The sequence below is a fragment of the Vigna umbellata genome, chromosome 3, assembly GCF_029865625.1.
Source record: "Vigna umbellata cultivar VRB3 chromosome 3, Vumbellata_1.0, whole genome shotgun sequence".
Classification (NCBI taxonomy): Eukaryota; Viridiplantae; Streptophyta; class Magnoliopsida; order Fabales; family Fabaceae; genus Vigna; species Vigna umbellata.
Window position 1 is genome coordinate 5,115,439 of NC_142167.1, and position 21,872 is coordinate 5,137,310.

At 33.2% G+C, this 21,872-nt stretch overlaps 1 protein-coding gene and 1 long non-coding RNA gene across 2 annotated transcripts; one reads left to right on the forward strand and one right to left on the reverse strand.

Annotated features, from left to right (window-relative positions):
• The first annotated feature begins 4,835 nt into the window (after window positions 1-4,835).
• On the forward strand, window positions 4,836-11,301 carry LOC148201473 (uncharacterized). Its single transcript, XR_015784824.1, has 4 exons — window positions 4,836-5,429; window positions 5,552-5,667; window positions 8,025-8,107; window positions 10,987-11,301. It is a non-coding gene; the product is annotated as an uncharacterized LOC148201473 (long non-coding RNA).
• Window positions 11,302-15,996: 4,695 nt separating this feature from the next.
• On the reverse strand, window positions 15,997-19,530 carry NANA (Eukaryotic aspartyl protease family protein). The gene is made up of 2 exons (XM_047323247.2): window positions 18,475-19,530; window positions 15,997-17,111 (listed from the first exon to the last, which is right to left on the reverse strand). Exons 1-2 carry the CDS (start codon window positions 19,212-19,214, stop codon window positions 16,289-16,291), a joined length of 1,563 nt encoding a protein of 520 aa, XP_047179203.1. The 5' UTR covers window positions 19,215-19,530; the 3' UTR covers window positions 15,997-16,288.
• Window positions 19,531-21,872: the final 2,342 nt, after the last annotated feature.

Here is a 21,872-nt window from a genome sequence, read left to right on the forward strand (position 1 = left end):
AGACTATTAATAAAATATTTATGAAAAAACAAAAATTCAAAGTAAATATAAAATAAAAGTAATTGATTTGTAAATAAAAATTACAATATTTTAAAGTTAATTGAGAAAAGTAAATTATAAACTTCTCAATATATTTTTATATCAATTAAACATTGATATTAATTATGCTTAAATGTGTCTACTTTTGTTATTTTACATTTATAATATACTTTAATAAATAAGTTTACCGAATATTTAGTTCAATAGCTTAGTCTAATAATTTTAAAATATTATATCTTTTGTTAGAGTTGGCTTTCTAGATAATATGACCTAAATATCAAATTAAAATAAACTATGTTGTACATGTATATGTCTTGAATATGTTATATACTTTATTTATTTGATAAATGAAGTTATATGTTATGTCTAAACGCTTCTTGAAAACTTTAAAGCATACGAATACCAATGATGAAGCGTTGATAAAACAAAGAAACTAGTTTAATCACTTTAGTTCTTTGAAACTAGTCTAATATATATATATATATATATATATATATTAGAAACTAGTTTATGCAATGTTTTCAAATGTGAAATTTTATTTTAATCTTAAAAATGTAAATGCTAATCACTTTAGTTCTTTGACTATTCTAAAAAATAAGAATAGTCAAATTTCTAGTTTCATCTTCGAGCATGCTTAGGTGTCTTCCACATTTAACAATTGTTTTGTAAGAAGCCACATAATTATTTATTTAAGATAAAACAATATTTTCAATATATAATTCACTAAGCAAAGAAAGGAAAAAAAAAATAGGGAAATCATTTTTCAAATAGATTCTTGGAGATTATGTTACGTGATCTACTAATCCAATTAATATATTTCTGAAGGTATGTTTCTTTTTCTCTATATTAATTAATAATTAATAATTTAATACATTTTAACTAAACAACTAACTATTAAGATCATAAAATACTCAAAAAAATTCATGTTTTATTCTTGTACCTACGGTGTGCTAAAGAATACAGTCCCATAAAGTCTATAAAACTTTTTCATTTTGCAACATCTTAAAATATATATAGTAAAAAAATATTCACGTATAACGATAATTGTAACTAATTTTACTAGTTTGATATTCATGATTATTTACGGTAAGATATTATAGTTGATATTATTATCTAAGTGTTATTTAATATCACAACATAAGCCTAAAACTTGAAAAATTCTATAAATATATTTGGTATTCTCTTAGAAAATACTTACTCTCATACTTATTTTTCATTTAAACTCTCATACTTATTTTTCATTTAAACTCTCATATTCCAATCCCATGAATAAACATCAAAAACTTCAAAACCACTTAAATCATCTCACTTGTCAAAAACAACATATTCAGAACCATAATAATAATTTTTTTTTTGTCATCTTTAAACACACAAAAGGAAAAAAAAAATTCCTCAAATAATATATTGATTTTTTAGGTAAGTTGACAATGTAAAAGGCCAAAAGTTTGAAAATCCTTTAGCCTTTTATTGAACTCCACGTCCTCACATTTATTCACACTCCTTTTCCATATTTCTCAACATGGGAACCCTAATTGTGTTCTAACAATGTAAATGCTTCGAAGAGTTAAAACTTTAAAAACTATAAAGTGTGTGAATTAAATTATCGGTATTCTTATAAAATTGAGGATTAACATGAATTAAATTAGTGTTGTTATCCCAATATTATTTCTTCTTATACCCATCAACATTAACATGAATTATTTAAAGTTTAATAAAAATTTCGTCGAAAGAAGCAATAAGTTGCTTTGTGTTTTAACATCCCTCTGAGAAGATCACGAGCTAAAAACTGCTAGCTTGCAAGTATCTACCGAGTCTCTGCATATGACAAATTACTTTATATATATATATATTCAGCTTTGATTACGATGACGAAGGGTTGCAGTCCGTGCACATGGAGTTGAGAAAGTGCTGACATCTTCATTCTTATTCTCTTAAGAGAAACAATGAGACTCTTATATTTGATCTTGAAAACTTCCCACTTTATAACACATTTCAAATGCATTAAAAAATGGTAGAAGAAAAAAAACAGATACATACAAGAGTAGTAGGAAAAGTGGGTAGATAATACATGGCATGACCGTGTTATGCGCCTTGATTGATGTAAAACACACAAACCTCAATCATTGATAATCTTCCATACATTTTTATTTTATTTTATTTCTATATAATAATGTGTTCATTAATAATTGATGATGCTATATATGCACTCATGGTAGATGCTAGTTTGTCTTTTTTGAACTACTACCTTTGATTATCATTTCTTATGTCAGAATAAATAGTAGTATTTTACATTATGAATTGTTTTCAAAGGTTGTATAAAAATACTTTTCTTTGTCTCAAGTTAAGATAATTTTACTGATACATAGATGTAGCAGCCAATTCAAACACACTTCCTCTAAGAACTTTTTTCAAGTTCGTGACTTGTTTTTCCACCAATTTAGCTTATGGAAGAAGATGCATGAATGTAGATGATTCATGATTACCAACGGTTGTTGAATCCATGTAAATAGCAAAGTTCTTTCCAATTTGCACATGGACATGTTGTATAAAATTGGATTTTTTACGGTTCTTTTGAAAAGATTTTTTTTTAATAAAATGTGTATATTTCTTTATGCATTTTTTTAAGTTTTAAGAAGTATATATCAAACCTAATTCAATCATATATATATATATATATATATATATATATATATATTTTATGTGTGAAGAATGTGGGATATTAAAAAAAATTATTTATATTTTTATTTCTTAAATTTTAGGATAAGTGATTTTCAAATTTTAGAAAAAAAAATTAATCTCAAAATTGAAAAAGTAAAATGTACGGTGAAGTTCCTAATATTTGAGAAGCTAAATAGATGAGATATTTTTAGGATTTATAGCTTATGATTTCAAATTTAGAATTTAGGGTTTAAGATATAAGATTTAAAATTATTTTTAAATTCTCATTACTGTTTATAAAGTTAAACAACATTTTGTCAATTTTAAGAGAGTATATTTTCTTTTAAATTTGGGAACTTGAGGACTAAAAAAGTAATTAAACTTTCAAAAATAAATTATTTTCTTTTTATTTTAATAAACAAATAGTATCTATTTTTAAAATAAGTAATTATTTTCATAACACTTACTATAATAGTATAAAAAAAATTGCCATTATCAACTTGGTGATACGCTGGGAACAAGTTTGGAAGATGTGGTGTAACATCACAGATGAAAAGTTTGAATTTTTGGTGAACCATGAACTCCGAACTTGCCATGGAAACTTTTGATTTTGGAGACTTTCGGTATCCAAAAGCTACGTTTCGTGATCGAAATGGTAATAAGAATAAGTCAAGAAAAAGAAAACTTTGGTTTAGTTACTGTATACGGTGAAGGTTTTTCTATTTTTATAGTGATGGATTCAGTTTATACTTTTTCACTAATGAAATTTTAGGGTTTTCCACTCTAAAATTTGACTCACTATTTTAAAATTCGTAAGAGTGTGTACTGCAAGTTTCATATTAAACGGTGTTGTTTTTTTTTTTTTTAAAAATTGTTTACTTACTTTATAGTAAAATGTAGATTTTTGATAAATAACTAGTAATTTTTTTATTTTACTTTATAATTATCTTATTTAAATATAACCTATAATTATTTTCATCCAAATTTATTATACCGTGTGACTGTTTAATCATAAACGGTCATAAATAAAAATACATTAATTTTAATACCGATGAACATAGCTTAAATAATTGACATCGATCTCATATCTAAAACGTCTATTAATATACTTGCATTTATATAGATAACTCAATCACAAATTAACAATATATACCGACAATAAATTTATTGTAGGAAATATTATATAAAAAAATATATTTTAATTATATATATTTTCATTTTTCAAATAACTGTGAAAGGTAAGAGAACAAAGGCAAAGCAGTAAGAAGAATTAATAGGTATATGAAATTTTATTAATATGTGATATATATTTTTTATTATAATGTTGGTGCATTTTCTAGAAGTATATATCTTATTAAAAAGAAATATTATATATATATATATATATACATATATATTTATTTTAAATTTAAAAACTTGTAAATTTCGATTTTTACTCTTAATAAGTTGTATATATAACTACCTTAATTGTGTGCGAGTTTATTGAAAAAAATCAATAGTTTAAACATATCGTTACATGTTCAAAATAAGTCAACATAACAATCAATACAAATACTAGTAATTTTAATATTTGGAATCAATTTATAACTTTTGTACCCAACTTACCAATAAAGCAATTACCCTTCTTGCTTCTCTCAAGCCTTAGCAATAGGATCCCTTCCCATCACACTAACAAAAAAAAAAAAAAGAAAATATTAACGCGTCTATCATATTTATATTAATGCTAAACTTATTTTTCATTATAGTCCCCTTGTATTGTGTTAATATGGTTAAGTGCAAACTTCAATTCACTTATAGATAAATAAATTAGAATAAAATTTAAAAAAGAAACCGACAAATAAAAATGATAGAGTAATAAGTAAAGTTCTATTTAATTTTTATCCATTAATGAGGCTATCACTAAAAAAATGTTTTATTTGATTGAAGTTTATTTTGGAAAGCTCTTAATACATACAATCAACAAAAGAAAGAGAAAAAGCAAAAGAAAGATTATGTATATCACAAACTCCAAACTCCAAACTGTTGATTAACTAAACAATTTGTCTTATTCACAATTGATTGAACAAGCCATAGATATTTTTCAAGCATTGGGTAATGCAAACAATATAAGTATACATCTAAATATGTATACACTACAAGAAATGCAGTAAATACCGAAGGATAAATACCGAAGGCTTTTTGGACCGTCGGTAATGTTCATTTACCGAAGGCTTTACCGAAGGGCATGTGAGATGGTAATTACCGAAGGATTCTGACCGTCGATAATGGCTGAGTGTAAATACCGAAGGCTTGCGACCGTCGGTATAAGGATCGACTTAATGAAATGCGAATTTGGGATTTCCCTCTCCCATTGTCCCAAATTGTTTTCGCGCAAGTCTTCCTTTCTCCCTTTACCCGAAATTTGTTTCTTCGAACACTACTCCCTTTCTTGATTCCCCAATCCATTTGAGTCCGAGAAAATTGTTCGTCCTTTGCTCCCAATCAACATTGGCTTCCTTCTTCGGTTGGTGGTGGTGAGGGGAGGCTTGGAGCTGGTTTGGTGCTGTCGCTAAACGAGAGGTTGGGTGGTGCGTTTCTGTCATCTTGGTTAGGGGTTTTCTTTGACGGCTATTCTACGGTAGAGGCTGAGTTGCTGCCTTTTGTGCCGCTGTGGAGGAGGGTATGTTGGAGGGAGGGTGTGGACAATCCCTGCGGTGGAGGTTTTGTGTTGCCTTACTTCCCCTACCGTCAAGGTAAGTAGGTTTCTTATTGAACCTGCATGTGTTTAGCCCCTATTCTTCGTAAGAGGGTGTTTAATGATTAATATTTGTTGGTGTTACGGTTTGCTAATGTAATTTGTCCATTATTCTACAAGGTTTTAGGGTCTTGATAAGGGGCTGAGTCACAGAACGTGTAGAAGGTTCCAACACAGTGGGTTAAAGCTGGTTGCAAAAGGGATGCACTGAAGTGTCCAACAGTTATCATTTACAGGTAGGTAAAGTTCATCCTGTTGTGTTTGCCATTCTCATTGTGTTGTGTTAATTGCCTTATGAACTGAGAGCCAATTATAATTGAATTTGGATTGTTTAGTTTGCAATTTGAGCAATATGAGCATGTATGAATTGTCTATTTTGATGATAGCCTTGATAGGAAATAAATTGTGTAATTTGAGGATCCACGTTGTTCATCCATTCTCATCAAGACTCAGTGTCTTCCTCCAATCTATTATGGTTTATCCAAGTTGTTCCAGCAAATCCACTCCTAACAATAAGTCAACCCCTCTTAAATCCAACACACAAGCATCCATATCCAAATTATACTAGCCAACTTTAACCTTCAGTCCCTCACATAAATTGAGAAGCACACCAGCTACCATTTCCAAAGTTGAGTATAAAGCCTCACGTATTAGTAAAACTCATTCCTAGAGCCCCAACAGACTACAAAGGCATAAAGTTGTGACTGGAAGCACTATAGACTAAAAAGATTAGAATTTAATACCCCTCCAAAAGTCCTTCAAATTTAATGGATTTTGAACAAGAAAGCTCTTTGCGGTTGTTGAAGGGTCTACAATTTAAGATTTGTCATACCATCTCCTTCCCTTCCTCGGCCTCCTTCCCCTCCATGGCTATTAGAGATTCAATATTTAGCACCTCTCCGTCCTAAACCAGTGAAACGAGTGTTGGCATAGATGACTTGGGCAATGATCTCAAAGAAAACACAAAGATAGCAATTCCCATATAACATTGAATAATCCGCTATTTTATTGATAATAAAAGAGGAAAAAACAGGGAAAGATAAGAGTCGTAGTCCCAAGTACAAGAAAAAGCTCTAGACTTAAAAACAATATTCCTTATACCCCTACTGGAATCTACACTCTCTCTATACAACCATTTATTCTTACTTACGGGTGTATTGGGCCATAACCTGGGGGATTTGAGCCCACGGGAGTATGCTAATAGGGAATTATGAGTGTGATTCCTATCACAACCACACATGCTCCTGAATTAATATGTTATCATGTCTTTACCTGGGATGTCAATAACATCAACACGCTGTCCCTCATCTAGTTCTGATGTCCCAATTCACATGTGATGGATACACCAGAAGAGCTTGCCAATAGTTTAGAAGATTTTAACCACTATGTGATAGTTGTTCAGTGGTTAATAGAGTATTAACTGAAAATTGTAGAGAAAAGTTAAGGAGAACAAGGACTGTCAAATTTCCTAAGAGTTGAGTTCCCTTTTGTACATGAGTCATGGTTTTCTTCTGCCTTGGACCTGTGATATCTCTTTTATCTAGATCTTGAAAGCAGAATAAAATCAATAAAATCCCTATTTATTTTTCTACTCTACTTCATCTAAATATTATCCAATTCTCTAACAAAATAATGTAAAAAGATTAATAACTAGTATCTGCCCCAAATTTCATAATCCAAGTATATAAAAAAAGGATAAATTTATTACAGTAAAGCAACTATTGATTTTACCGCATTCTTATATAAATTGACTATTTACAAATTTGCAATATATGGTTGATAACAGTATTTCCATCATTGGCTATGTTAAGAAGACAAATTACACTTGGTTGATGACTGTAATAAATCAAAGAGTAAATTTCAATCACTGTTTCTCTACTGTAGTGTTAAATAAATTGTTAAGAAGGATACAGGTGTTTCTCTGTTCTATGACAGGAGTCGGTCTTTACTGGTGTGTAAATTGACAAAAACTTTACAGTCACAACAAAAGATTCTTTAAAGAACTTGTTTTTTGGGCCAATCCATCTTTTGAAAATTTGTAGATTCTTTCTGCTTTCATAATTTTGAGGAAAAAGTGCTACGTGCTTGAAGTATTGGATGAGAATGGATGAGAAATTCTGATACAATAGTAAAAACCAGATTTAAATCAACTCAAATACTGTTTTTTGCATATCTTTGATTGATTGTAATGACTATCACTTCAGACATGCTTAATATCACATAAGAAACTTGTCCCAAGTTTTAGATACAAGAAAACTGGCAGAAACAGTGTGCTTTTCTGCCAGGGTTGTTTATTATAGTAAACCAGGGTTGTTTTAGTGGCACAGTCTCTGTTTCAAAATTAATTGTTCCCTAATTACTGCCACAGCTCCATATTTCTGTAATTACTCTTTCATCCTTAACACACTTTTTTTCTTTCTTTGTTTAAATCACTTCCATGTGCTTTTTATAGTTGTTAGGAAGTTCATTAGGAAAATATTATTTATGTTAAAGTATTAGGCTATTTGGAATGACTGTAAGTTCATGAGATTGGATTCAATTTTTTGTGTACATTTAAAGGAGTTTTTAGAGGAACTTTCATTTCATGTGTTAGGGTGAGGTTTTAAAGGAGTTTGGATTGTGGCCACAAAGGGAGGACGGAGAAGACTTAACTAGGAAAGGAAAGCAAAGGCAAAGGTATGAGGACCTAAACTGAAATTGCATGATTGTATCTGTCCTATTATTTTGACTTTCATTTAATGAATTTGATCTTGTTCTTAGATGTGGTGAATGTTGAGTTTAAATGTTAAGTTATACTGATTGAAGTTTTCTGATATTGTTAACATTGAGGTATGTCAAAGTTTGTTGTGAATAGTTTGAAACTGATTGCCAAACATGTAAGAGGTTTGTTTTGGTACTTTAATATGTGAATGATGAATTTGATAAAATAAAGCATGTACAATGGCCTGTTCCATTAGTTATAATCTGTCATAAATAGCCATGACGCATCTTACCATGTTTGTAAGATCATAGAATGTGTAGGTTTAGATTAGCCTCTTCAGTTTAGTAATGTCTTCTACGTAAATTAGCTTGTTGACTAGAATCAAAGCAATTGGCCTTCAACAACCCTGCTGTCAATTTTGTTCCACTTCCCAAGTGTCTTGTACATTAAAAAAAGTTTACAATGATTCCAAATTGGTTGTTTGAATACAACACATAAGAAGCTTTAGGTTCAGATGACCTTTTGCCTTGTAGCTTTGGCTAACAAGACAGAGTCACCTTTTTTTTTTATCTTTGACAGGATTCTTAGATTCCCCTATAAAAAAGAACAACTAGTCACTGCTTAACTGTTCCAGCACATCTCTTCTCTGCTCTTGTTTCATTCATTGCTCTTTCTCCTCTAGCTATGTCTCTCAGGACCTTCACCAGCTACTCACTGCATGCCTTCAACACTCGTCACTGTCCATTCACTACACAACAAAACTATAATAAATTCAAGACTGCATCATGTTTCAAAACCTGACATCACACAGATTAATTTATACATATAGACTTGTGAGAGTTCCACATCTGATAGGTTTTCACTGTTGATGCTTTCATTCACCTTTCTTGTTGCCAATTTCATCAATTTTCCTTGCTGGACAGCCCCTTTGAATTGACAAATTGTGGTCCTTCTCCACTTCCTAAGATGCCACCTTAGTTGGAAAATGTTTCTAAAACTGGACTGCACCTCAAAGTCTTTAGAACACCACTATTTCACACATTAATTATCACCAAAGCAGATAAAAAAGTGGACCAGAAATGTACAAGGACAGCACCAAATTATGACTTCAATTGGTCAATTTTTAAATGCCAACAACCTTAAAAATAATAGAAATAGGTGTACAATATACATGTATAGCAGATTGACCCTTTTAGTTCCCAATTTCACTTAAAAATTGAGGTTTGAATATGCAAATTGCACATACATTAATCTGGCAAATATTTGAATGTTGAAATAAGTTTAAAACAACAATTAGGACTTGTTTAAACTACCAAATAGCACAAAATCCCTGTTGCACGAAAATAGACACCCAATACAACTTTTTCTTCTTCAAAATGAGTACTAAAAATGCAAAGAATTCCATAAACCACAAATTATAGTATATATCCATGCTTCTATAGAACTAAAAATATGACACCCTAGAACCTAAAACTAGTTAGTAGAATACAGTAAAAGTGGTCATAGTATTAAAGCATTAACCAAAACAGTAAAACAACTATATACACAAGTTTTGAAACATAAAAGAAAGATAGATATGAGGGCACAATTCGAAAATAAAAAGTATACAAAATCAAACAGCACTAAGAATGAAAACTGCACCAGAAAATGGACTTTAAAAGTGTGCTTTCAAACCCAAAAAATGATTGGCAGTGTTTGTAAAGCTTAAGTGATGATTCAAGCAACTTTATATCATCAATTTAAAGGTGTTTAAACATTGAAACAACAAGGAATCATAGTACACTCGAAAATCACTAATTCACTTCCAAATTTAAGCAAAATTAACGGTTTTGATAGTGATTTTGCATGTAGGCTAAAATTTGACCAAATGAACAGTGCACCCAAGTTTAAAATGGTGAAATAAACTTTTTCAAACATTGACAATGCACACAAAGAAGCAGATGCTTCAAGTCACAGCTGCTATAGCCAATTATGCAGCATTTTTAAACCAAAATTAGCACTAGAAGTTTCATTTTTTAGTACCTATAAAAGTGTACTTATAAGGTGAGAAATTGTCATTTCACCTAATGTAGACTCATTCTAAGGTATGTAAACATCCTAACAAGTATAACTTAGTTAAATCAAGGTAGGAAAGTACTGAAAAACAAATAATATACTAAAACTAAAAGTTTTAGTATTTAGCACCTAAAAAGTGTGTTCAAAGGGTGAACAATTGCAAATACAACTAATGTACCCTAAATTTAAGTAATGTGAACATCCTAACATGTCTAAAGTAGTGAAATAAAACTAGGAAACTATTTAAAAGCAAAGAATTAGGTACAACTAAAATTTTGAGTAGTTGGAAGGTATAAAAGTGTGCTTAAAAGGTGAGAATTTGCAACCACACCTAATGTTTATATGTATTATATATCCATGCTTCTATAGATATTTGATTGCCTAAATTATGTTCATCTTTATATTGTATGTTCATGTATATTGTCTTTCATTTATTAGGCTACAACTTGATTTACCGAAGTAGTTATTTAAAATCCTATGGTACTACCCACATTCTCAATGAAATGAGAAGGGTAAAAATACTATAAACACTTAGAACGTACAAAATATGTGGAAGTACTCTAGACAAGAGAACTTCAGGTGTAATAAGTTGTCTCCTGCAACTTTAATACACAACCCCTTAGGATGTTTAATGCATTTCAATACTGAGGACTTGTCTTTGCATGCCCTTATTGAATGCCTATGACCATAGTGTTGAAATTGCCTTCCATGTTCGACTTCAGTAGTAATAGGTTTATTACTTATGTCACATGGAGTGTTGCTGTTTTGGCTAAGTTTGTATTTGTTTGGCTTGTCACAGAACATGGCCCATTTTCCCAACCATCGTGCATGGATGTACGACCGTTGTTATAGTGGAAGGAGAGGTTTGAAGGAATCTTTTGTCATTGGAGTTGAAGAGTTCGTGGAGACGGCCCGACGATATCAATATTATGCCCTTGATGGAGGGATTCGATGTCCATGCATCAAGTGCGAATGTACAAGCATTCTGAAAGATGAAGTCGTCAAAGTTCACCTTTACCAAAAAGGGTTCATGCCTAATTACACGGTCTGGACATTTCATGGTGAAGAAATTCCTTCGACCTCCACTGCAGCTGAAAAACGGCTTGCATCAGGTTCGAATACTGTTCTACATACATGTGAGATAGATCAATTTGCCTACATGCAAGAGATGGTCGACCACGCTCTTCGTCACCATGCTGCAGAAGCAGACGATAGTCATGATGAAGAGCCTCCAAATGAAACGACGCAGAGGTTTTACAATTTACTGACAGAGGCAAATCTACCTGTATTTGAAGGTTCATCTGAGTCAAAATTGTCAGTGTGCATTAGACTCATGGCTGGCAAATCTAATTGGAACGTTCCCATTCAAGCAGTGGACTTCTATACAAAACTGATGTTAGATTTGACACCACCAAACAATTTGATGCCGAAGAATTATTACCAAGCCAAAAAATGTGTTTCAAGGTTGGGATTGGATGTGAAGAAGATTGATTGTTGTGTTAATGGATGTATGTTATTCTATGACAATGACAGTGGCAAAAATGATGCACTGTTGGTTGAATGCAAGTTTTGTGGCTCACCTCGATATCAGACAATGCATGCTGGACGGCAGGCACCAAAGTATGTACTTAGGGTGCCTGCTACACTACCTACCCCTGCTCCCGGTAGTTCATCATCTGTGGGGCCTCCTCCTACCCCTAGTATACAGACTCCTACACCAGCAGTAGACCCTACTCGTCCTCCTCGTGCAGTACACCCTTCTACTACCACTGCAGTAGACCCTTCTCCTCCTGCAGCACACCCTTCTACAACCCCTGCAGCAGACCCTCTTCCTCCTCCTCTTATTGCCACCCCCACTCCTCCCCCTATTGTTATTACCCCCACTCCTCTCCCTGACCCTACTTCTATACCTTCCTCATCTTCTGTGCCTCCTTCTGACACTGGCACACCACTTGCTGATCCAGATTCAAGTGGTGATGCTGAATATCTTGACCCGCCCCTCGGTGATCGACCATGGATTGAGCCCTATGGTAAAGGGTAAGTTTATAATCTGTTGATATTGATTGATGTTTAAACCATATTGTAATTGAAATGACTTTGGTTATGCAGGTTTATTCCATCTAGGGTTGCTTCCCAGGCCATCACACGTTCAATTAAGCAGCAGTTTTTAACTCCATGGCCTACTTGGGGAGCAATACCTCACGACGACAGAAAGCCATTCTGGGAGCGTTTTCAGGTGACCAATCCACTAAACTAATTGTCCGTCTTATTTTAGTATGTTCTGTAATCAATGTTTGTTCTCTTTAATGTTACAGATGAAGGTGCAGTGGAAACCGGAACATGAAACTCAGATACACAGAAATTTCCACATGAAAGCATCTCATCGGCTCTCAGAGATGTTTAGGGATGCCCGGAATGCAGGACAGCGCCCTAACTGGCTGGGTGAGCACATTTGGAACTCTTTACTGGCCCATTGGAATACAGTAGAGTTCCGCAATAAGTGTGCCAAAGCCCAGCGGAACAGAGCGTCTGAAAGGGGTGGCACCCTGCATACTGGTGGGTCGATCACCATTCATGAGCATGCCATTCGTATGGTATAATCTCATTACATAACTTTTTCTTTCATAAATAAGTTGTGTATATTGTATTTCATATGTACGCTTGTAATTCTTAATTATGTTACAGGCACAGGCTCTAGGACGGGCGGTGCATGTTGATGAGGTCTTTGCACAGACTCATGTTCGGAAGGGAACTAATCAATTTGTTGATGAAAGATCTCGGAAGACTCATGTAAGTTTATAACACTATTAATAATTGTTCATTTATGTTATACTATCGTTCCCTGACATTGCTTTTAATGTTTCAACAGGAAGACTTTTCTACGAGACTTTCACAGGTTAGATCTGAACATGAGTCAGCTCCTACACCGGATGATGCCAGTAATGCAGATGATGACATCCGTAGGACGCAGTGCTGGATCGACACCGTTGGTGGGAAGAAAAAGGGACGAGTGTATGGTGCGGGACAGCTTGCAGCAAACTATACAGCATCCAGAGGAGGTACTCTTAAGCACCAGCCTTCTTCTTCCACCAGTACTGCTGCTGAAGAGGTTGTTCAACTCAGGCAGGAACTCCATCAACGTGACCAGGAGCTCACTGATCTCAGAGCAGAGTTTACAAATTTTAAGGCCCTGGTCATGACTGTCTTGCCTCAAACCTCACAGGACTTACAAAATATCCCTCCCACCCAATCACGACCGTCCTCATCACCTGCTGCCACTCAGCAGCCCACTTCAGTCCAACCGTCATCAGTCCAACCCTCATCAGTCCAACCCACACCAGTCCAGCCATCAATAGAGGAGCAGGATGATGAAAATCATTCTGATGATAGTTATGTACATTTTTAGGTTTCATTTTCTTATTACTTGTTAGACAAACATTTGGATATTAGAACATTTTGAGTTGATATCATTTCAGTGTTACTTCGATCTATTTTCAGACTTTGGATGTTAGAACATCCTTTTGTTACATTGTTTTATATTTGAACATTAATGGATGTTCTATCGATTAATTGATGTTCAATGGATATTGATAATTGATTGCATCATTGAGATGCACATTATGCATGTTTGTATGTGCTTGAAAACTGATATGCAGGTCTGTTTGTAATTGGAATTTGATATACAGGTGTGGGTTGCACAGGAATCAGATTTCTCTGAAACCTGCTCTGCATTTTACCGAAGGCTTTTGCCCTTCGGTAAATGCCCAAAGCAGGTCATTACCGAAGGCTTTTGCCCTTCGGTAAATACCCTCGAATGGCCATTACCGAGGGCTTCTGCCCTTCGGTAATTACCGAGGGCTTCTGCCCTTCGGTAATTACCGAAGGCTTTTGCCCTTCGGTAATTACCGAGGGCTTTTGGCCTTCGGTAATTACCGAAGGCTTTTGGCCCTCGGTAATTACCGAAGGGCGAAAGCCCTCGGTAATTGTTAGCGACAAGGGATTTACCGAAGGATTTTTGGCCGTCGATAAGCCTTCGGTAAACACCCTTTATCGACGGCCTTTGGCATTTTCCGAGGGCTTCTGGCCTTCGGTAATACCCTACTTTTTTGTAGTGATAGTTACTAAGTTGTCACATATATGATGTAAAATGAATGGTACGTGTTAATTGAAAATGTCTTCACTTTATTTAAGTGATTTATTTCGTTTTTTTTGTTGCCTGATCATTTAATTATCATCGATAATATAGGTTTACACGCTACACGTCAATGATTCAGAGGAAATTTTGGATACACTTGCTTCATGTAGCTACCACTCGAGAACATTCTTATGTCACAATCGATTGTGCACTTGATTGAGTTTTCAATATGTGGCTTTATTGATGTGTTTGATTATTGTGTTCACACAAATTTTATTTGCATCGTTGATAAACTTGTATATGAGGACTTTAATAAGAGAAAGATAAAGTGAACCTTTTCATAAATTTAAATTAGTTTGTACATAAACTGAAAAGTGAAAAATCAAAACATAAATTGAAATTTGTACATAAATTAAAAAGTAAAAATTTAAGTAAGTTATATAAGAGAAATTCTACCCTATAACTTTTTCATAACTTAATTTTAACTTTTCGAGAAGTTAAGTTTTTTTTCCACCTATAAAAATCTTCAAGGCAAGGTTTATTTAAACATTCATTATTGTTATCTATAAACTATAAAATAATTGAAGAAGATAATAAATAATTTTGGCTTAATTATGTTTAAAATCTCTAGTAAATTTGAAAATTTTTAATTAAGTTTTTTAATAAATTTTTATAATTTATTAAATACCCAATAAATTTATATTGTTTAATTGAGTCCTCACAGTTTAATTTTTCTGTGGACTATTAAGTTGATAACATGGATGTTATTTTATAATATCACATTGCTGAGTTTAGAAAACATATTATTCAAACATTATAAACTTATGTGTCACCTATATATAGTAATGGATAATGAAAATAAGTTACAGTATGTGTTATATTTTTATTTTATGCATTTTTTCTTATCTTTAATTTATCTCCATTTCTTTTCAAGTCATTTTATTACTTTTGATTATTTACATAATGTAATATCCAAAGTGTGAGTCCAAGTTCCTCCTTAGATAAAAATAAGAAAGTAAAGCAATATATAAAGATAAAAGACCCTTTAATCATTGTCTTAAGGTTTTGTGTAAAGAGTGGTGTCAATCCTTTATATAATTTGCTCAGATGTTATTGGTGTTTATGTAATCCAGGTAAACCTTCTCCTTGATGACCCAAAATAGATATATAGTTTGCTTTCCTTCCGAATTACCTCATCAGCTAATCATCAATTATCATTTATTATTGAAAAAAATTTAATAATTAACAATATATCAAAATCGTGCACTTGCATTATTTCAAATTACACCACACAACAAAAAGAAAAAAACATACACTTTGTCACGACATATGATATATGATGTAGACGCTGGCTATCTTTATTATTTTAATTGAAACCATAAATTTGCATTTGATTTGATTGTGACATCTCTCTATCTTTCAAAGACATGGTTTATATCAGAAAACTATAATTCACCGTTCTGGCCGCAATCTTCTTCTTTATTCATTTCTCGTATAGAGTGTTGTTCCAGTTTCATCTCTCACGTCGAATAATTAACCTTAATAATTATTTCATTGTTTTACAACAGTTGTGTAATTTATTAAAGCAATATAAGAAGGAGAAGAGAATAGACATAAGTAATATTATGATCAGGATGTGAAGAAATGATTGCAGTGATGCAAGAAATTTGAATCTAAATGGGAAATCAGTGGCGGAGCCACGTATGATTAATCATAAGAAGTTGAATTAGATGTATGATACATCTTTACACGTAATATTTTTTACAAAGGTGAAAAAATAGAAAATGAAAAGAATGAAAATCCAATTGGAACAAGACAAACATCTAATGTGAGTTGTTTCTGTTGGGAAGAGCCAATGGGGAAAGAAAGAGATGGAAATAATCACATTGACAAAGGCAGAAAGGTGCAGACGGAAGGGATTAGTAGTTGCATAGATATATGTTTTGGAGGAAAGAAAGGAATAGAACTAGGAGCAGGCAGAAGGAGCAAAGCCTACTGTGCGTTTTCCAAAGTCAAAATCCCAGAGATGGTCTTGCTGCATGATATTGCCAATGACATTTACACCAGCTGCACCCAGTATTGGCACAATTCCAATGCACTTCACTTGGGGTGCCACATCAATGATGTAGCTCTTAACTGGTGGCTCAAACTTTGCTCCCCCTGCAAAGTGGAATGCTAATCTTGGCACTATTTTATCATCAAACCCATCACTTTCAAAGCAAAATTCTAAAGCTCCAAAATCTTCTGCAGCTAACCTCTTCACTGTGCTTAGGGGCTTCGTCAGACCCTCAAAAACTGGATCATAGGCTGGGGTGAGTAGTGCAGTCAGGGTTGTGCCGGTGTCAACTATGGTGCCTCCTTGAGCATCGAAATTCCAAACCTCAGGTGTGATATTCAGCATTTGGTTCCCAAGTGAGATGCCAACCACACTCACACCATAGAATGGAGGAAACAGAATGAGTTCGGTTTTTTGCATTTCGGCCAGCAATTTGGCTTTGTGATGGCCTCCAAGAGTTAGAACACTAGGGACGTCTGTGTGGCTCAAATGGTCAACAAGACAATAGGAGAATTGGGAACCATATTTGCTACTTGCTTTATCAATGAATGAGTCCTTGAAATAGCCCAGTCCCAATATGCCACCAGTTTCTTCGTTGAAGTTTATCCCATCTAGCATTTCTTGTGTGCACCCAACTGTCAGATTATTCAGTTTTTCTTCCTTCCCATTTGAACTGCCTAATATGATACTGTCAGTGCCAAAGAACCCCTTTGCAGATGATCCATCAGCATACCTGTCAATTATAACATCAGAAATGTCTAAAATCAAACAGTGTAGTGCAAAAGCTATGCAGATGGGGTGGTGATGCTGTGCTAGTAGACAGACACTGTGAAGCCTTGGATACAGAAATGTGGGTCATGTGATTCTCACCTACTAACATTAATTCTCATTTATAACAATGGTTGGATACCGGAAACAATGCTTGCTGGCTCACCAACAGGTGCATGCCACTTTTTGTGCTTGTGTCTGTTTACGAAGGCTACCTTTTTGTTAATTAGTAACCCCCAAGATTTTTCCTTTCTTAAAGAAAGAAAACAAGTGTGGCACATTTAGATCTTTGGTTATGATGCCCATAAACAGAAGGCTTGTTATAAATGTACACTCACTCCTTTCACAACTTTAAATGCTTTGTTGGACCTGTAATGTTCTCTTCTTATAACTGTTCCTTAATAGGATAATGATATGTCAAAACTTTAAATACCCCAAAGCAAAAACCAAAATCATAAAATTGTCTTGTGAAACAAGTACTACCATTTGAACCTTAAACCAAACAACCTACAAGGCTCAATTGACAAATCATAAAGATGGAATTGTGCCTTGAATCATGCCATACTTAATAATAACATTAGAAAAAATGAAACTTGAATCTCTTTCAGAAGAGAAACATTCCAAATATTTTCTAATGAAACCAGTCTTTCAAAAGGACATACCCTTCCAACCGCTTTAATTACCCATCTCACTCGCACAGAGACACAAACCGAAATTGAGGTCCAAAACAGACAGCTATTAATTTCTCCCAACCCTCCAATTCAATTTTTTTTCTTCCAACAGATATTTAAAAAAAAAACAATCTTATTCAAATCACAGTCAAACATAAAACGTTTCTTTTTACAATGATTCTAACTTTAATCCACCATCCTAAAAAACAAGCCACTTTCATCTTATCCTGTTCATTACCAACTCCTTTCCAGAATGAAAATAACACAGAGCCTCATCCTCGTTCTCATCTCCTTTTTCTTTTCTAGAAAAGAAAAAATTAAAAGAGGAAAAAAAACAGTTGCCCCATTCCTCCCATCTTTCCACAACAACCCCATTAATTGATTTCCACCAATACTCCAATATCAAGAAACAAAACAAAAAGAAGAAAAAACTTTTTCACTCCCACCCAATCAAAGAAGAAGAAAACTTATACGAACATATAACATCATTGCACTGCCGGTTTGCAGTGAAAGTTAAAAAATGTCTCCCCAACAAGAAAACTCATCAAACAGCAATGCATATTGTTATAATAAAAGTCTAAATCTGATAAGAAAATGTTAAAATGAGATTTTGCATGGTGATGAAAAAGAAACAAGAGAAGGAAGAATTTGACGAACCCGATATCGTATAGGCAAGGATCAGATGGATTGGGGCAATAGGTCAAGGAGAAAAGGTCGCTGAGGTCAACCTTACACTTTCTGGAAGCACACGTCACAGAGTGAAACGTTCGAGACTTGTCGGGACAGTACACACCAATGCAGGGATCGTTCTTGTTCTTATTCCTGGCCTTCTTCTTCGTTCTGGTGTGGTTCTTCGACCCTCTGTGGTGGTGGTGGTGGTGGTGGTGGCTCCTCGCGCGACGCAGACGCTTCTTCTTCGGACTCTGGCGTGGGACATCGGCCTTCTCCCGCGAGTAGCAGTTGAACCACGTGAACTCGCTGCCGGTGTCGGCGGCCAGCCAGAGTTTCTGCCCCGGCGTGCCCACCTTAACCTGCACGAAGTACTCTCCGATGCCGAGGTCTCGCCCGGTGAGCAACGGCATTTCCGCTTCGGACGTGTCCGAGTCTGTTTCCGCGGCCCTCCTCCGCGTGTCGTAGTCGTCGTCATACCCCAGCCTTTGGTTGATCTGCAGTCGTCGATGGTTGTCCCTCTGGACGAACCCTTTGAAGGCCTCTACCCGATCCAACTTGCCGCCGGTGAAGCGGTCATGGTTCCGGTGCACCAGCTCGAGTCTGGCGCCGTGCACAGCGGCGGGGAGAGAAAAGAGGAGGAGGGCGAGGGTGAAGGTGAAGAGAATCGAAACCTTAAACATGTTGTCGGAGTTGTTGGTTTTGTTCCATTGCATCATCCTCCCCATCAATTGTGTAATGTGATGTGTTGATGATGATAACGAAGATAATGATATAAAGATGACTGTGGTAAAATAGCAATGTGTGTGTTTTTTTTGGGTTTGAAGAATGGGTGGTTGATGAAAATGGGGTTGAGAAGGAAGGAATGAATGAATGAATGAATGAGAGGGGGAGAATAAAGGGGCTAGAAATGTGAGGGAGAATGAGATTGAGCTGGTTTTGGTGGTGATGGGTCCATTTTACTAGGATGGATGGAGGTGGGGGACACCAGCAACCAAGATATATATCATATACCACACTGGATTTTCAAGGTAGGACCTTTGTTTTCGTAAGATTTTTCACACCCTTTTGCCTATATATACATATACCTACATACATATATCATTTTTACATTTTCTAGGTTTTTCAAAGTTCTAAGCTTTTTCTTTCAAACTTTGTTTTTTTTAAACAATGACAGATAATATACATGCTAAACTGTAACATATGACAGTAGGATATGTTTGTTTGTGGAAGAAAAAACCTAACTTCATATAATAAGGGTAAATCGATAATTTGGTGCTTCAATATATGACTTGATGATAACAATTAAATACTAGTTATCGAGTTAAATATTTAAGAAAACACACTTTCTAAAATAAATATTTGAATATTTCAAAAATCAAATTGATTTGGAGTTTAATATTTATACAAAATTAGCGGAAACAATTGTGAATCAATAAAAAACAGTTGTGTAATTTTATATCAATGATTGTATGTGTTAACAATGTAAAGGGCATAAATTACTTTTTCTATTTTGATCATATTATATTATTATTATTATTATTATTATTATTATTATTATAATGATTATGAATGTTTTGTGATTTAGTTTGTGATGGTATTAGTTTGTTTTGTATCGTGGGTGGCTCTTTCTCTCTCATGCTTTCAACATCAACGTCGTTTTTTGCTAATTTGTTTTTGGGGTATTGTCTTGGTTGGCTTCCATAATTAGTGTACAGTTTTTGCAGTGCTAACTATTTTGGATGCTGGTTCAGTTGCGACCACCACCACCCTTCATATTATTTTAAGTTAAGAGGTTTTTGGTTTTTCCCTTTTTCTGACGCCATTTTTTATTAGTTTGTTGGTCTTGCCCACAAAATTTGAGAGGGTTTGGGTTAATTTGCCTTTTTTAGAGTATTAAAAAAGGCATGATTTTGTTGAGGAAATTCAAGTGAAAAAATGAGCATTCTTTTGTTTTAGGGTGGTAGACTTCAAATTTCAAAATAGTTTTAGATTGTCAATTATAACCTTACATAAAAGTTTGAGCGATCTTGGAAAATCATAATTCGACATTTTAAAATTCAATAGCCTGTGTGTGGCAATAAGTTATTATGTTTGAAATGGGTCTAATTTATCTAATAATAATAAATGATAATAATAAAACTATGGGATTTAATTGAACCAATTATAGTGAATCTACTTCAATTTCTAGTTCTAATTTTGATTTTTCATTTGTAACTCTATCTATCAAATTGAATGTCACAAATAAATTTCTTCGAATTTGAAAATATGTAACTAATACTATATGCTATTTCTTTTGGTTAGATTTATTAATTGTTAGTGAAATTAAAAATTAAATATATTTTCAGTCACTTAATTTATATGTAAAATTAAAATTTATTCTTATCACAAATTTTGATGTAATTTATTAAAAGATTATTTAATACAAAAAATAAATTAACGTACTAAAAATATATTTAAACTTAAAACTATCAATAAATTTAACAAGTAAAAATATATTACTTATTTAATTTATTAATAAATTTAATAACTATTGACCGCAAATTGCTACAAAAGTTTCATGTGATATATATCACCAATTTCTAAGTTAAGTGAGACAACAAAACTAACAAAATAAAAAAATAGAATTCAAGAGAACGGTGAGAAGAGTTATTTCTGTGTTTGGAAAGCTTTTAAGGTTAAGTATATATAGGGAAAAGAAGCAAATTAATCATGTGTAACTAAAATAAAACCAGTCAAGGAATTTAAAAGATTATTGAAAAGAATTAACACATTTTATAACTTATTAAATTTCCTTAAGAATAAACATGTAATTTTTTTTTAACAAATCATATTATAGAAAAAGGATGATAAATAAATTCGTCTTGTAATATAGATAATAATTAATATTTTAAATTGAATATTACTAACTTATTACTACTAATGGATTTTCGTCAATGAATAATTATCAATAATTTTTTTATCATCGATAACTACTAACATATTTTCCTTTTATCGACGAAAATTGTATGGACAATTGTTTGATCATTGGTAAGTTGTCGATAATTTTAATTTATCAACATATTATATTTTAATGATTACCAACAAATTTTGATTATGAGTAAATCCATTTATTCTTGTAGTGCTTATTAAATAATTTGTATTATTAATAACTTGTTCTATGAAAAATTAACCACTTTTGAATTACTTTCATTATGAAGTACAAAAGTAATAAAATCACCTCAAAAGATTTTTCTTTCCTTTTCATTTTATCTCCTAAAATATCTTATATAGGTTTAATGTAGGTTTAAACAGATTGACTAGAACTTTAATTAACCCGGGTAATTACATTATCAAAGGAAACATGTTCTCAAATAACTTAATTGTTAGTCTAAATGAGTGTATTA